Source organism: Dermacentor silvarum, chromosome 2 (assembly GCF_013339745.2).
Source record: "Dermacentor silvarum isolate Dsil-2018 chromosome 2, BIME_Dsil_1.4, whole genome shotgun sequence".
Taxonomy (NCBI): Eukaryota; Metazoa; Arthropoda; class Arachnida; order Ixodida; family Ixodidae; genus Dermacentor; species Dermacentor silvarum.
In genome coordinates, this window is record NC_051155.1 from 135265314 (window position 1) to 135282671 (window position 17358).

Consider the following 17358-nt stretch of genomic DNA (forward strand, 5'->3'; position numbering starts at 1 on the left):
GCTGCAAATCCAACACTTTCAGCGCCCACATGATAAGTGCCTGATTCAGAGCTTGCTTCTATGTCTTACGCTTGCGGAGCTTAGCGTTTTTCTTTTTTTTTTTATGCGTGTAGCCGTGTCACGATTGAATTTTACAACTATCTTAAACTTTTTTTTTTGTTTGGGGGGGGGGGGGGGGGGGGGGAGCGCGCTTACGCAATGACGCATTTTGTTTCTGACAAGTGTCCACTAATAAATAGGCGTGGTTTTCTGAGAATAAAGCTATCGTTTGGTTAGTGCTCGCCCTGTCTGGTTTTCCTTTCTTGTGTCCTCGTTTTTTGTTTTTTTGTTTTTTGTTTTTTTTGCTTCTTTTGCGTTTCAAGTGAAATGAATTCTCACAAACTCGCCCAAATTTCAGCTCGTATAAAGAGTGAGATGAGGAGAGAGAGGGGGGGGGGGGGCAAGGTCACTGCCAGGCATGACCTGTGGAGCTTTGTTAGACTACAGAAAGTTTCACCGCGGCAGTAGGTACTTAACTTTTGACAAGTGTATGCCAGTGCTATCAGACGCATAGCCTGCGCCCATTCCCCTCTGAGCAAATTCTGCTGCTGGAAAGGAAAGGCGGGCACCCGTTCTTCTTTCGCGTTCCTCCTCTCTTCTTTCCTACTCTCTGCTCCCGTTGCTTTCACACTCTCCAGCCGCTGAGGCAACAAAGCGGCCAGGGCATGCGGCGGCAGAAGTTCGGTGGCCTTGACTCCCAATCGCACGAAAGTTGTCGCAAGGGGCGTGTAAGAAAGCGGCGACTCGAGCAGCCGTCAGGAGTGTAGATAGACACCGTGCGCTCCACCTCGAGTGCCTTGCAGCCGTAACGTTCCTGGCTCCGCTAACGTGCAAGAAGCGCCAGCCGACAAAGCCCGGGCGACTGTACTCAAACCGAGCTGCTTGCTTGCTTCCGTACAAGGTTTGTTGCTTGTTACATTTATCATACTTGGTATATATCACACGGCGTCGAAAGTTTACTAGGCACGCTTCAAAAAAAAAAAAAAGCACGTGTTCCCCGCTCAGTGTTTCGCCTGCAGCCCGGTAAAGTATGCAACACAGCATTGTGTTGGTCTCGTATGCTAGTTCAGGCTACGGATATATTCAGATACTTCCGAGATCTCGCACCCCGTAAACTTTTGACGCCGACTGTACGCTCGGAAAAATGGGAGACACCACCAGAGTCGAGTCTCCGCGCAACTGCTGATTCCCAGTTACAAAGAACAAGCAGTAACCTCGACCGTCGCTCCTCCGTCCGCCTGTTTAGATGCACCTTATATGAGGAAGCTTTTGCTCGGATCCAACTCGGACTCCATCTATTCAAATACATGTAAAACGCAGAATTACCTTTCTGATATAACCCCTGGACCGATTTTAATGAAATTTGTTGCATTTTAGAAAGTTGCATTCTAGTGACTCTTGGCAGCGGCATTTTGACTTAGTTCTGGAATTCGTTTTACAGAAATTGCTGAAAATTGACAAATTTAAAAGAAATAGAAACACGAAGTTTACAATTATGTAACTCTGCGTCAAGGACAGATATCACAGTTCTCTAAATGTTTCATTCGTTTTTCATCTGTAAGTTTCATCAAAGTGGACAAATTTGACATATATATTTTTTTTTTATTTCACGTGAACTTGTTACAACGTTTATGAGGGTGCTGAAAAAGTCCTACTTGCATATTAGTGGTGTACTTGAGAGCCATGTTTGGGTACTTGAGAGCCATGTTTAGAGTCACGCGAAGCCCGAGCTGCGGCACGACGGAGGCACGTGTTCCCTTCAACTAGTTAGGTATTCATAACTTAAGGTTTCTTTAGCGCTGATGAAATATTTGGGTCGGTCCGCGTTTCATGCTTGTACAATTCGCGCTGAGAAATTTAGTGAAAGCAGATAAACGAGGATGCGTCTGGCGTATCATCTACCGTTGCGGATACATTGCGCGGATTACCAACTAAGCTGTTCAGCCACCTCAAACGTGTACAGCGCAAGAGTCAACATGGGTCCCGTGTCGTTTTCGTCCCCGTGTTACATTTGCGCGGTTCACGTTTGGCGTGGCGTCAGGTTCTGAGACAGAATGCCGCAGACGCGACGCCATGAAACCATGACGACCTCGAGGTATCGAGCATGGCCTTAGCGTGCAGGAAGAACCTCGTGACACGTGGAGCAGAACTGCTGCGGGAAACGCCTTCCAGGAAGGCCGCCGCCAGTTATGCACTCGCCGCGTACTCGAGGCAAAATGATGTCGCCGGCACGAGAAATCACTGTGCAGTTTGGAGGAGGGAAAGATTGCCTCCAAATTGGTGTTGGCACGCCACGAAACCGGTTTGATGCGCTCCGACTGAATAGATCCTTACGATATAAATATGTGTATGTATACATGCACAATTCGGGCCCCCTCGGTTTTCTTTCTTCGCGTTCGCATATATATAGGGAGTGACAGAGAGGGAGAGAGACGAGCGATAATCACCCAGCACAGCATGACAGACTACGAGGGCCCATTTATAGAGCGAGAACGTATTTGTTTACTGTTGTTAAAATGATATGAAAAGCAAAGAATACACTTGACAGTGATAGAAACGTCGGCCTTAGCCGCCGTGCTTTTCCAGTTTGCTTGACTGAGCTGAAGCAAGGAATAAAGGTTTTGGCAGAACCAGCGAATTTCGATGGGGTATCGATAATGCTGATATTGCGCAGCGCTTCGAACACTGGCTCTGGCGTGTATTTCATTAATAAGCAATTAATCAATAAATTGCCCGTGCACTCTACTCGTTCCATCGACATGTGGTTCTTTTTGTGTGTGTGAGCCGTTGTTACAGCTCCGGCCATTAACCCATTCCTTACCGAGGACGAGCCAGGCCAAGGTTGAAATTTGTACCGCTCTTACTGAGGACAAGCTGGGCTCGGCCATACTAAAACGTGCAAACAAAAGTACGGCTTCATGGCGCATAAGATAGGTTGTCTTAACTCCACACCTTATTTTTTTTTCTCGATGTTGTGCGACAGGTGACGCGGCAAAAGTTATATATCGACGAATACACCTAATTCTGAGAGCAGCATCTTATTATTGTACTCGAAACCAGCTTTCCAAAATGACGTCGTCGTTTGGCAGTTATTTCTGGCTGCGAAAGAATTCAGAAACGGAATTTTCTTCAAAGCTATGGTAGAATTCAGAACAAGAAGTGAACTTGACTGTGGGAAAGGCAGCAAGCTCACCGATCTGTCTGCCTGTGTTCAGACGCTTCGGATTCAGAAGGTGACAGTGGCACAGCGTGACGGCAATGGGCGAGTATCAAGTTGGCGAACACACCCCTATAGCGCGTGCATGATTTCCATTCACGACAGTGGCAGGCCTCAACATCTATGACACAGGTGATTGCGCGATAGTTGGATCTGTTTTTGACGCCGGAAATTTGTGGTATGGTTCTTCGAGAGACAAATCATTACGCAGCACAGTATTGCTGGTACACAAATTAGAACCTTGTCACGCGTGGAACGAGCTGGATGTGGAAGAGCTTCGCCTATTTCTTGCATTAATTATTTGGCACGGAATTCTGCAGAAGCCCGAAATTTCCGTGTACTGGTCCAGGCGCGCTGTCCTCGAGACCCCAATTTCCGGAAATATCATCAACAGGAACCGTTCAAATATTTTCCTCCGTTTTGTTGACACTGAAGCTGACATCGACCTAGCTGATCATCACCCGCCGCGGTGACTTAGCGGCTATTGTACCCGCCGGTGTGGTTCAGTCAGCTAAGGCGTTGCGCTGCTGAGCACGAGATCGCAGTATCGAATCCCGGTCGCGGCGGCCGCATTTCGATGGAGGCGAGATGCAAAAACGCCCGTGTACTTCCGTTGTAGTGTACGTTAAAGAACCCCAGGTGGTCAAAATTAATCCGGAGCCCTCCACTACGGCGTGCCTCATAATAAAATCGGGATTTTGGCACATAAAACCCCAGAATCCACCCATCCATGCATGCCTCCTAGCTGATCCTCAACCTAGGCTGTGGAAAGTCTGGCATGTGACCAAAGAGACGAAAGAGCATTTATTTCTGTGTGCAACCCCTTAAGTGATTTAAGCGTGAATGAAAGCCTGCTCTTGTACAAGGGACGGCTAAGCTCGAAGGAGCTAACCCTATCAGGAGAGCGTGGTTTGACGTAGACTTCTTTTTGCTTTGTGAGCCCGAACGCGGCTATGTTTCAAACATTGTTATTTACACTGAATATTTACGCTGGTTCTTGCAGTGTGTGCACGGTAGTGAAAGAGTTACCCGAGGCCTGAACGCTGCTGCTGTGACGATGTACCCCGCTATTATAGACGTTGTCAAATATATTTGACTAATGCAACACCGCAATCGCATTGAATCGCACAAAAGCAGCCGCCACAGCGCCCATCATAATATTCATCTCGTTTAACTAAAGTGAACGTGTACACTTATTTGCGCTCCTCTGTTTCCATATTACGGCGCAAAACTGTGTGAGCTAAAGCCTACATGCATACGAAACAACTGCTTCACTTCACGCTGTTCCAGTTTAGCGCAATCCATGCAGTAGCTAACGACGATAACAATGCTGTCTCCATCCGGGTCTTCCGAATGTGCGCGTGCCTTGTGAGAGATAATTAGTCGGGTTACGCAACCGGCCTTCTTTGGCTGCTGTTGCCTGGCAGCAGCCTTCTTTGGCTGCAATGTTGCCAGGCTTTTTAGGGGGGTGACATGTCAAAAATTGAGCGGCAGGGCCAAAAAAGGTAAACAAAAGCGCCATTGTCTATGAACTGTAGTTGCGACAAACACGTTGTCAACGTTTGCAAGACACGTGATGACTCCAGGACGCACGTAGCGCACAGATGCGCCGACACGCATGACTGCGCAACGGAAAGCACTCAAGGTTACGTGCGGATGGATTCTCGTAAGGTGATCTAATGGAGTACTTATATGTACACATGATTGCATTGCGCTTAGTATTACACTTAGGGAAGAACAAAAAAAAACGCCCATAAAGAAACAAAAACGGGACCTACGCGTGCGAAGTGCGTCCACTTTTTGTCACGTACGTTCGCTTTTTGTTCCTTTATGTTCGTTCTTTTGTTCTTCCGTCAGTGTAATACTAAGCGTAATACAATCATGAACGTCAACCAACTAGCCCCGTAAATTGCTTAATATGTATACCTCGAAACCATTATTTCTAAGTGCGAACCGCCTTCGGAAGCGCATGTCTTTTACGCCTATATATAACTTTTGCATACAAACATCATTGGGGCACTAGTGACGTAGAATGCGCACTAACATCTCCGCTTTTAAAAAAATCTCCCGAGCGACATAAAAGCCTCGCCTGCTGTAACCGCCAGCTAAAGTCCGGGGCCGAAAACGGAGCTGCAGTCCGAAATGGCCCCTCCGAACGGGACTCGTCTTCCGCTGCAATTTCTCATTATCGTTTTTCCAGTGAAATGCACGAGAATTGCACGCCAAATATGCTGCCATAAGAGATGTTTATTGCCAAAATGAACAGCAGTTTCTCATGATCATTTTCCCAGTGAAGTGCATGAAAATCGCAAGCAGAATACGCATTCATAACATTTTTAGTACCACAGTCAACAGCAGTTTGTCATAATAATTTTTGCAGTTAAATGCGCAAGAATGGCACGTCGAATGAGCTGCCATATCACATCATATCAATTTATTTCCTTAAAGACCCCTCTAGGGGGTATTACACAAGGGGTGGCTTTACAATATAGCCACATGACGTCACTTACAAATAAAATCGGTTATATCATTAAAAAAAGTTGATGGACAAGCGATTGCTGCTATTTGGTGGGAAAGGCCAATTCTGATGCTGCGCGCGGGAAAAATGAAGATCAAAATGCAACGGTGCGGGCACGTGGGTGTGACACTTAATTGAAGTTCATGGCCGACGCGAAGAGATACGCGGGCACCGGGTGCGATGTAATGTGGATGGCCTGGAGAACTGTAAAAGAGTTTTGGAACAAAGACAGCTTGGCAATGCGACGGCGAAGATAGAGGTTTGATAAGCCGGATTCTGCTTTTAAAGATGATACACTAACGTGGTATTGATAAGCGGAGTGGATGAATCTAGCAGCGCGGTTTTGAACTGCTTCCAGAGCAGTGTCGAGGTAAGACTGGTGCGGGCTCCAAATGGCGGATGCGTATTCGAGCTTAGGTCTGACGAGCGTTTTATAAGCTAGAAGTTTTACATGTATGGGGGCATGTCGGAGGTTGCGTTTTAAGAATCCAAGTGTTTTGTTGGCAGATGATATGATGTTAGTAATACGTTAGTAACATAAGACATGTTTAGGGCCTGTCTAGCAGTTTCTTATAGTTTTTTCTGTGAAATACACGATAATGAAACACCGTATATGCTGCCATAAAACATGTTTCTTTTGTGAGAAGAGTGGAATTATATATCCGTTTCTCATTCAGCACCACGCCGGGCACTTTTTTTTTTTTTTCAAGTTACACTGAATCCTGCTTCACCACATTGAATACTGATATAACGCGGATCACTAAAGGATATACAGATCACAGTAACCCGACTTTTTCGATAGTGCTCAGAGTTTTCTCAGTTTGCACGACCTAAGAAATATTGTGATCGCCATTTTCATTGACCCCAAAGTTTTCCTTGTACTGGCATCCCTGGACACATTTTACGGCGCGTGACAGCAGTTAAAAAGCTCGCGACTGCGCCCTTTCCATTACGTCGTCGTCGTCATGTCACCTCCACAACCTCAACTTGATCTTCGTGATGGGGCAAATAAAAACAAAACTTTGTCTACCCCTGCTACCAGAGACTTTACTCATACCTCTGTATGGGAATGTGCAGTTGGGAATCCGGCTTGATATATCGTGCATCATTCGCGCTTGCCAATTAGTTCAGGTTCTTTATATAAATGCGTAGGATGGATAACCGGTGGACGATTAGAGTTAGAGTGGCTCCCAAGAGAAGGGAAGCGCAGTCGAGGACGGCAGAAAAATGTGGGGTGATGCAAGCTGGGAGAGAGAGAGAGAAACGAGAAGGGAAAGGTAGGGAGGTTAACCAAGGACGTGCCCGGTTGGCTACCCTACGCTTGGGGAGAGGGAAAGGGGAAGAATAGATAAGAAGCGAGAATACGAAAAAAAAAACACATAAAGAGTCAGTTATTCACACAGTCAGTCGCAGAGGAAGGTCCACTGTCACAAGCGCTCGTATAGTCCAGTCTCCTTCAAGAACTGAAGAAGAGCTTTTGTGGCCTTTCGCATGCAGGAATGCGTAAGCCATGGTCCCAGAATCTTTTCCTCTGACAGCACTTTGCTATCTAACATGCTGAGTTGAGTTTGAAGAATCCGTCGTTGAGCGTCAAAAGCTGGGCAATGACACAGAAGGTGCTCTAGCGTCTCATCGCAGCCGCACAAATTGCATGCCGCACTGTTAGTCATTCCTATTAGGAATGAATAGGAATTTGTAAATGCGACGCCCAACCACACGCGACACAGTAAAGTTGTTTCACCACGGGAGAGTCCAGGTGGCAGGCGAAGTCGCAATTTAGGGTCGAGAGAATGCAAGCGTGAGTTGCTGAAACCTGGTGAATTCCTGGTGATGCAAGCTGGAATCAGCTAGCACAAAACAGGGCTAATTGGAGATCGCAGGGAGAGGCCTTCGTCCGGCAGTGGGCATAAATATAGGCTAATTATGGTGATGATGATGATGATATAAAAGCGAAAAATGCGTTTTTTCGATAACTCGCCAGACACGTGCCTATATGTAAGACGCTCGTGTACCTCGTCATGGTACCGAGTATATGTATAATGTACGTATACAGGGCACGTCCGGCATATGGACATGCGAATGCCGTAATACTATTCGTTTGCAATACGCTGAAGACAACGCATGTCGGGCATCTGTATGAACTGTCGGCGGTGTGCATAATACCCTTCACTTAACTGATCACTGACATTCACCGTGGTATTACATCACCACCTTATTAAATTTCCACCCTTCCTTCCCTCTCTCTCTCTAACCCTTTACCTCAGTTGAGGGATAGCAGGTCAAAGACACGCTTCTCCGGCCGACCTCCGCATATTTCTTGTCATTAAACTTCTATCTCCCATTCCCTCCTCTTCTGCCCTGTCATGCAGACTCGGAGAGTGGTGCAATGTGCGCATGCATTTCGGAGGCCACAGCTGGCAATAGCGGAGCAGACGACGACGATATGCACTCAAAGTAACTTCTTTGAACCTCAATAACAGCAACAACAAATTGAACAAGTTTAGTAATACTTGAAACCACTGTAGCGCAAATAAAACTGAGAACATAAAGAATAGAAGGCCTGACAACAACGGTGTATAGGGCCTCTGCAAGGTCGGTTATTCGTGTTTGTTTTCTTTGTAACACAGTGGCGTCAAGACGTGCACGTCACAAAGAAATTCTTGGGAAGATGGCAGAGAGAGAGAGAAGCTTAATGATGCGGAGAGGTCGGCCTGAGGTAAATTCCTCTAGCCAGCTACTCGGCGTTGGGGGAGAAGGGGAAGAGGGAAATAAAGAGGGAAGAAAGAGGCGCATGATGGGTGACGATGACGAGAGAAGGAGGATGTAAGAATGAGTGAGTGAGTGACATAACTTTATTTTAAATCCGGCGATTGGGAGGCCCGGGCCTGGGGCCGCTTAGATGGCCACTGGGAGCTGTTGCTCCCGCACGGCATCCGTATGTAAAACATACGGCAAGGAATTTGGCATGCTCAAAGCCTACAGTCCAGGCCGTATCCGGCTGTGAAAGCCCGCTGTCGTCACAATAAACAAGTTCAGAGCCGGATGAATTGCATTTTGCTGGGATTCTGAGCATTTTTGTGGGGGCGGCAGTGTTTCTCTCGCATTACCCTGTTTTTCAGACCATGACATCCACAATCTCTTCCTCTCGGTGCTCGATGCAGGTATACGTGACGCAAGTGAAATCAACCTGCCATGCCGTCATCGTGGAACCCGGTAGAAGAGGAAACCGGCAAAAAAGCCCTCGAAGAGGTTCGTTCCACAACTTATGTGTCTCACAGACCAAAGTTCAAAGGCGGCACAATCCACCTAAGCAGGCGCGCCCTCTGATGTAAACACCGTTATGCACAATTTCTTATGCACGATTTGTGAGGTACATTCGGCGAGTGCTTCCGAGAATGTCGCACAATAGTCTCTTATAGGATACGATATTGAAGCATGCGTTATAATTATATTGCTTTGAACAAGGCACGTCTGTGACAATTATCTGTTCGCGCACGAGATCAAGCACTTCTCCGTTTTTCTGGCTGCTTTATCTCAACGCTAGTGCAGAAAAATGCCCAAACCAAACGGGAAGAATGACGAGAGACGAACGTGAAATGAAAACAGGATTAGAGAGTATTATGCGCGAGTATATTGTTACGAACGGGACGGGCCTTAGTAAACGACGACGGAAGACATGCTGTTATTCGCAAATCCCGCGATTAACATGAATACTTGATTTGGTTTCCGTCTAGTTTAAAAGTCTCTGCAACCTCTAATTTCGTTCTGCTAATAAATAAGCGCGACAAAATCACGCAATCTAAATGACGTAAAACAGAAGTTGCTATCCTGCGGTAAGATAGCAGCTGTCTTGTCTGAGTTGTTCCTTCGGGACCTTATTGAACCAGTTGTGGAAGCGCTACTGATCTGCCACTTGGATATACGACACATTAGCATTATATTCTTGTTCGATGAACATCATTTCGTTGTGGATATGCAAAAGGCAGTCGCTGTCAATTATTCCAATTTTGCCTGATAATCTGCGTGTAGCGGTGTTTCAATGTCAAAAATCCCCATTGAATCTCTTATTTACCTTATTCGTTTGCCCAAAACAGCAATCTTTGGTTACGTTTCCGAACGTGGCTCCTCCGGGACAGTATAATACAAGGCGATCGAAACAGAGTTATGTTAGTATAACTGGACGAAGTGCCAGAAGCAGTAAGGTAGCTAGCCTCCTCAGAACCAAAAACATCCTAGCGTAACACCTTCTAAAGTCAGTTATTATTGTAAACCTGTTGCTTATGGTTCTGAAAAAGTTCTTGATCATATTGCTTGGGCACATGCTTGTATCAGGATCTCATGCATACGTTGGGATAGAGAGTGCATTTCTCCAATTTGTACACATAAGATCGTCTTTTGTTTTCCTAAACACAAAGATACAGGTTGAACATCACGTACACGGCCGTTCGTCGTTTTACCTTTTCATCCTGCATTGTGCGTCTTCTGGTGGCATTTTAAACGGACAACACATTTATTTTTCGTCATCGGTGACAATGCAGCAGTACGTCTCGCACAAAGTATCGACTTTCAGAAAAGACTGACAACAAAATTATTAGAGGATTGCCATATGGTACCCCCTGCATCTATAGCTTAAAGTTACAACAAAATATTTTACCTTATCATTCCTGGTTTAACTTTGAAAACGATGAAAGCTGCTCGCCACGGGGGTGAACACAGGATATGAAGAGGCTGTGACTGGTACAGTGGGGTTTTCAATTTGCAATATAACGAATAGCACCGGTGTGTGTCTGTACACCATTGACATCGCTAAGGACGCATGCTAATTTTTTAACACTTCCAGCTGGTTCTGGTCTGACACGTATGCAGAGGCAAAGTTCAATTATTAGCGCATTTCAGGCGATGCTTTATTTACTTCATGTACATTCTTGAAGCTCCCAATACTTGTAATCACATATTCTATAGCACTTTCTTACGTTATGCGTTCAATTGCTTGCGCTGCAGGCGTGCAAGCCTGGACCTTCACACAAGAACGCCTACAGAGATTTCGAAGGTCTGTACCTCAGCAAAACTTTCACGGATCGAAATATGCGCACTGCGCTGTCCTACAAACCGCTTGATGGGGACGTCTTTGTCGTGAGCTACCCGAAATGTGGCACCACATGGATGCAACACATTGTGTACTGCATATTCCGCGATGGCGTGCCCCCTAAGAACCTCATGGAGTTCATGAACATGGCTCCGTTCTTGGAGCTTCTAGGAGGCGAGGGCGCGCAGGCTATGCCACGACCAAATGGCATCAAGACTCACCTGCCGTTCAACAAGCAGCCTTACTCGGCCAAGGCCAAGTACATCTATATCACCCGCAACCCATATGACTGCTGCGTGTCCTTCTACTACCACACGAGGAACATGCCGATGTACCTGTTCGAGGACGGCACGTTCGACCAGTTCTTCGACATGTTCATCGAAGGAAAAGTGGACTTCGGTGACTACTTCGACCACCTCTTGTCCTGGTACGAACATCGCAGGGACAGCAACGTCCTCTTCGTCACTTACGAAGACCTTAAGAAGGACACTCGTGGCTGGGTGCTCAAAGTCGCGGACTTCCTGGGTAAGGAGTACGGAGACAAATTGAGACAGAGCCCGGATATCTTCGAGAAGATTATGACTGCGATTAGCGTCGACTCCATGAAGAAGATTAACGCCGAGATGAACAACTGGGGCAAGGATTTGACCAGTGTTCCCCTGGAGACGCTGCCTGAAGGGATGAAGTCTTTGGTGGAAGCCATGGGGTCTCTGCTAGACAAGCCAATCAAGGGAGACTTCGTGAGGAAAGGCATTGTGGGGGACTGGAAGAACCACTTTTCGCCGGAGCAGGTCGCCAGGATGAAAGAGCGAATCGCACTCAAGACAGCCGGCAGTGATGTCATGGACCTGTGGAAAGACGCGGGCTTGCCCTAAATATGATTTGCAAGCTGGCGATATTGCGTTCTGGCTGACGAAGCCTCTGCAGCACGAGGAGACTGTTCATCTATGCTTTCTTTCTTCAATAAGCCCTATCTAGCAAATAAAGAAACGTAAGCTTGCGCACTCGCACGATATATATATATATATATATATATATATATATATATATATATATATATATATATATATATATATCATAAGAAGCCAACAAACATTGACACCAAGGACAACATAGGGGAAATTACTTGTACTTACTAACTGAATTAAAGAAATGATAATTTAATGGAAATGAAAATGGATGAAAAGACAACTGTCCGCAGGTGTAGAACGAACCCACGTCTCCGCATTACGCGTGCTATGCTCTCACCATTTAGCTACCGCGGAGCCATTTTCCCATCCGCTTCCTGGGGTATATATGTTTTACAACTAGAACTAACACTGGTAGTGTTAGCCAGCGCCACCACTCACAAACCTTGGGGCGGATGTGGAACATCCTTTCTGCCGCAGGCGTCACGAGCACGTGATATTTTTTGGGTGATGGCAACTGGTCAATAAACCCACACATATGCTACCTGAAGGCATCAATGTTGCCGGATTCGAGCCCTCGTTATGTAATGAACGAGAAGAAAGGGAACCGAGGGGCCCGATTTTTATTAATCATATCATAAGAAGCAAACAAACATTGACACCAAGGACAACATAGGGGAAATTACTTGTGCTTACTGATTGAATACAGAAATGATAAATTAATGGAAATGAAAACGGATGAAAAAACAACTGTCCGCAGGCGGGGAATGAACCCACGTCTTCGCATTACACGTGCGATGCTCTCACCATAGAGCTACCGCGGAGCCGTTTTCCCATCCGCTTTCTTGGGTGTTTATGTTATGTTATGCGGCAGAAAGAATGTTCCACATCCGCCCCAAGGTTTGTGAGTGGTGGCGCTGGTTAACACTCCCAGTGTTAGTTCTAGTTGTAAAATTAACATAAATATATATATATATATATATATATATATATATATATATATATATATATTATGAGTGAGGAGCTGAGAGGTCCGCCTGAATCAATGTTCTGAACTGCAACTCGGCGTTGGGAGAAGGGGAATGGATGTCGAAAGAAATAAGAGAAGACGTTGATGATGAGATATTTTAATGTAAGCTAAGGCTACTCGTGCAACGCATAGCAGTGGCTTTGTGCCCGCATCCCACGTAATATATCACGATTGCTTATACGGCGTGGTATATGGCAATCTAAAGAAAAAAAAATATTTTTGACGTCACGCGCATGGTAGCATTTGTGAACTCAGTGAAGTACAGTCAGCTTGACTGTGGCTTCACCAGATTGTGAAACTGACATCTTTGCGGTAACCAAGTTCGGAACAACGGCCAACTGAAATTTGTGCTGTTCAGCACGTCTTACAGTAATTATTTTTACGCATACGCAAAGTTCGTCGCCGCGGGGGAGCATAGTCATTTAGCGTCATTGAAAAAATAAAGCTATTCGCTTAATTTTCCAAAATTTGTTAGAAAAAGTAATTCTTGGCAAATAGCGCTACAAGATTTATCTATGCTTATTGTCGCTCGCGGCGTTCTGATTCGACCCCCCCTCCCGCGCGGCTGTATCTTGACAGTAGAGCTCCAAGTCGGGCTAGTTGGTTGACATGCGCACGTCTTGTCTGCCTCGTCCTTGTCAGTGTGTGTTAGCGCAGTTAAAAAAATATGCCATGTATCTTGACAACCATATGCGGCGGGGGCAGACTCCGCTCTCCCTGTGTTTTCGCGGCTAAGATCGCGTTTCTGCGAGCGCCGGCACGAAGCTCAATTCGGTCGCTGCTGCTGCTTCGCTGACTCACTCCTGCGTTTTAACAGGGAGTTTCCGCGCTCATCTAGTGAGCTGCGTTCATGTTTGCTTGTGCGCGCGTGACACCATGCTTGTCAATTTAGTTGTATGCCTATGTTTACAAGCTTATACAGCCGATGAAACTACTATGCTTACTTTGTATAGCTGTCCACAAATTTGCTATCGCAATTGATGCCTCGCCTTTCGGGTGAAATTGCGACTTCTTTATTCGATTAGCGAATAATAATAATACTTTTATTGTCATTAATAAAATCAGTACATTTATACAGGCCTACCAAAGCCATTGAAGGCTTGAGCGGCAGAGCCTGGCAGGCAGCAAAACCATACACGGTACATTATTAGAATAATATTAAACAGCGAACTCGAGTATAGCAAATCAGAAAAAAAATTATGAATATTTATACAGTGCCTATGAAAAGAATTTTCATTGAGCATAATGAAACACAGAAACACAGCAATGCGTGTGAACAAAATGACCATACGATAATAGATAACCATACACCAATCAGGCCGTCATGGTGCAAAGGAATACAAATACAAGCAATAACGGTAAACAAAGGAACAAATACGCCTTTACAAACACATACGCCTTAGCAGTCTCTTTAACTTGTATTTTGTTTTGTACAGAAGGTGCTGGAGGGCGAGCGTAATTTATTCAAGTAGGTTGGAACATAATGAGCGCGAGCTCTAGTGCAGTACCTTGTGGAACAACGTGACCTCCAAAAGGGGTCCCTGGGCCTTAAGCAACGCGAAGAAGTGTACGGAACTATAGGAATTCGCAGGACCAGAAGTGTTTTAAAACAACCGTTTGCATCAAAAGATCATTGAAATTCGGCATCGACAGTACTTTGAAACGGTCTGCGTCAGCATTCAGGCTGAGATCATAAGTGTTCTTTTTTTTTTTTTTTTTTTTTTTTTTTTTTTTAAAGAGGGAGTGCAGTAGGGCATTTATTCTGTTGTGCCAGCGAACAGCACAGTGCGCGTAAGTTGTTATTCCACACCACAGCAGACTGTAGCCTAAAGATTATGTTGTTGTTTTTGTTACCGATAAGGGCATGCCGTGTCTTATATTGTACAGTAGACATGATACGGCACGAAGTTTTTCGCAAACGTAAGCAAGAACGCTGTTCCAAGAAAGGTCACTGTCAAGATATAAACCAAGAAGCTTTGCAACAGATTAATACTGTAACTGTCTAACAGAACACGATGAACAATCTGAACAATGCAAGGCAAGAGGATAGTCAAGGGCTACCTTCCTCAAAGTATTGTGGAAGCAGATTAATTGTACCTTAGATACCTTTACATTATTTAGGTAATTTCGAAACCAGTCCATAGCTTTTGCGGCAGCAGACTGTAAAGAAGTAATCGCATCGTAGTGGCTGTTGGCAGAAGTTACGATCCCCGTGTCATCGGCGTATTGATAAAGAGAAACGGGTACCATGCTATAGAGGTCAATTACAAAAATATTAAATAATAACGGGCTGAGTATAGATCCCTGTGGAACTTCGGCATTAATAATGGAGAATGCGCTATGCACTTGCCCAGTTGAGAAGAGCTGACGCCTATCCCGAAGGGAATTTGCTAACAATGACCAGAAAGCACCTCGAAATCCTAGCAAGAAAAGCTTATTTAACAACAGACCGCGATGAACACTGTCGAAAGTCTTGCTCTACCTCATTCATCATTTTAGCTTTTAATCGATTAATCGCTTTCGATGGAAGGTTTTTCTTGGACTGATGATGATGATGATGAAATAAACTTTAATTTTCGAGACGGTGTTCCCGAGCGTTTGAGCTGTGGATCACTCTAGGTGGGAGGGTCCCTCATTCCAGGAATCCTCTGGCCGCGATAGCATCCCGGGCTCTGGCGACAAGACGTCGTTGTTCGTCCAGGGCCGGGGTGGAGATCTTGGCCTCCCACGTCTCCGCGAGGAGGTTCACGTCTTCGGACGTTGTATGTTTGGTAACGGCATCTTCGGGGCGCCACGGGCACTCGAGTAGCAAATGAGCCAGAGTGTCTGGCACGGCGCAGATCGGGCAGTTGTAGGTGTGTAGTGTCGGGTGGATGCGATGCATGAGGATCCCATGCATGGGTGTGATGAATTGAAATTTTTGCCGGGCACTTTAAAAAGGTTGGAACACAATCAGCTACATTTGTAGGACCTTAGTTTAATGTTTCAGAGGTGGAACCAAGTTAGAAATCATCATCATCATCAGCCTATAGTTATGTCCACTGCAGGACGAAGGCCTCTCCCTGCGATCTCCAATTACCCTTTCTTGCGCTAGCTGTTTCCAACTTGCGCCTGCGAATTTCCTAACTTCATCATCCCACCTGGTTTTCTGCCGTCCTCGACTACGCTTCCCTTCTCTTGGTATCCATTCAGTAATGCTAATGGTCCACCGGTTATCCATCCTACGCATTACATTGCCTGCCCAGCTCCACTTTGCCGCTTAATGTCAACTAGAATATCGGCTATCCCCGTTTGCTCTCTGATCCATACCGTTCTCTTCCTGTCTCTTAACGTTAGGCCTAACATTTTTCGTTCCGTCGCTCTTTGTGCGATCCTTAACTTGTTTTTTTTTTTTTTTAACCTCCACGTTTCTGCCCCATATGTTAGCACCGGTAGAATGCAATGATTGTACACTTTTCTTTTCAAGGACAGTGGTAATCTCCCAGTCAGGATTTGGTAATGCCTGCCGTATGTACTCCAGCCGAATTTTATTATTCTAAAATTTCTTTTTCGTGATCAGGGTCCCCTGTGAGTAATAGACCTAGATAAACGTACTCCTTTACAGACTCTAGAGGCTGACTGGCGATCCTGAATTCTTCTTCCCTTGCCAGGCTATTGAACATTATCTTTGTATTCTGCATATTAATCTTCAACCCCACTCTTACACTTTCTCGGTTAAGGTCCTCAATCATTTGCTGTAATTCGTCAACATTGTTGCTGAATAGCACAATGTCATCTGCAAACCGAAAGTTGCTGGTATATTCGCCGTTGATTCTCACTCCTAAGCATTACCAGTCTAAGAGCTTGAATACTTCTTCTGAGCATGCAGTGAATAGCATTAGAGAGATTGTGTCTCCTTGGCTGACCCCTTTCTTGATAGGTAACTTTCTACTTTTCTTGTGGGGAACCAAGGTTGCTGTGCAATCCTTGTAGATATTTGCCAATATATTCACGTATGTATCCTGCACTCCTTGGTTGCGTAATGCCTCTATGACTGCTGGTATCTCTGCTGAAACAAATGTTTTTTTTTTCATAATCTATGAAAGCCATATAGAGAGGTTTATTGTACTCCACAGATTTCTCTATTACCTGGTTGATGACATTAATATGATCCATCGTAGAATATCCCTTCCTGAAGCCAGCCTGTTCTCTTGGTTGGCTGAAGTCAAGTGTTGCCCTGATTCTATTGGAAATTACCTTGGTGAATATTTTATGCAACACTGAAAGCAAGCTAATGTGTCGATAAGTTTTCAATTCTGTAACGTCTGCCTTCTTATGGGTGAGTATAGTGTTGGCGTTCTTCCAGCTTTCAGGTACATTTGAAGTCGTGAGGCATTGCGTATAAAGGGCCGCAAGCTTTTCAAGTATGATATCTCCGGCATCCTTGATTAAATCGACTGTTATTCCATCTTCTCCAGCAGCTTTTCCCCTGGTCATGTCTTTCAAGGCCCTTCTAACTTCATCGCTAGTTATAGAAGGGGCCTCTGGGGTGAGAGGAAGAGTAGGGCTCGGCATCGCTCG

The 17358-nt window shown here is 45.4% G+C and overlaps 1 protein-coding gene and 1 long non-coding RNA gene across 3 annotated transcripts in view; one reads left to right on the top strand and one right to left on the bottom strand.

Annotated features, from left to right (window-relative positions):
* The first annotated feature begins 703 nt into the window (after positions 1-703).
* LOC119441798 (sulfotransferase ssu-1) overlaps positions 704-17358 on the top strand; it is a 45421-nt gene continuing 28766 nt past the window's right edge. Inside the window, exons 1-3 of one of the 2 annotated variants that reach the window (XR_007465604.1) lie at positions 704-940; positions 8936-9023; positions 10776-11786. Coding sequence is in view for 1 of the 2 variants with exons in the window: in XM_037706414.2 (XP_037562342.1) it covers positions 8967-9023; positions 10776-11735 (1017 nt within the window). In the remaining variant the exon portion in view is untranslated. Of the gene's footprint in view, positions 941-8935; positions 9024-10775; positions 11861-17358 lie in introns of those variants that run through there. The other variant, XM_037706414.2, reaches the window with a different exon arrangement.
* Positions 11139-17358, bottom strand: part of LOC125943161 (uncharacterized) — a 57439-nt gene continuing 51219 nt past the window's right edge. Inside the window, exon 3 of the long non-coding RNA XR_007465605.1 lies at positions 11139-11195. This is a non-coding gene — a long non-coding RNA (uncharacterized LOC125943161). The remainder of the gene's footprint in view (positions 11196-17358) is intronic.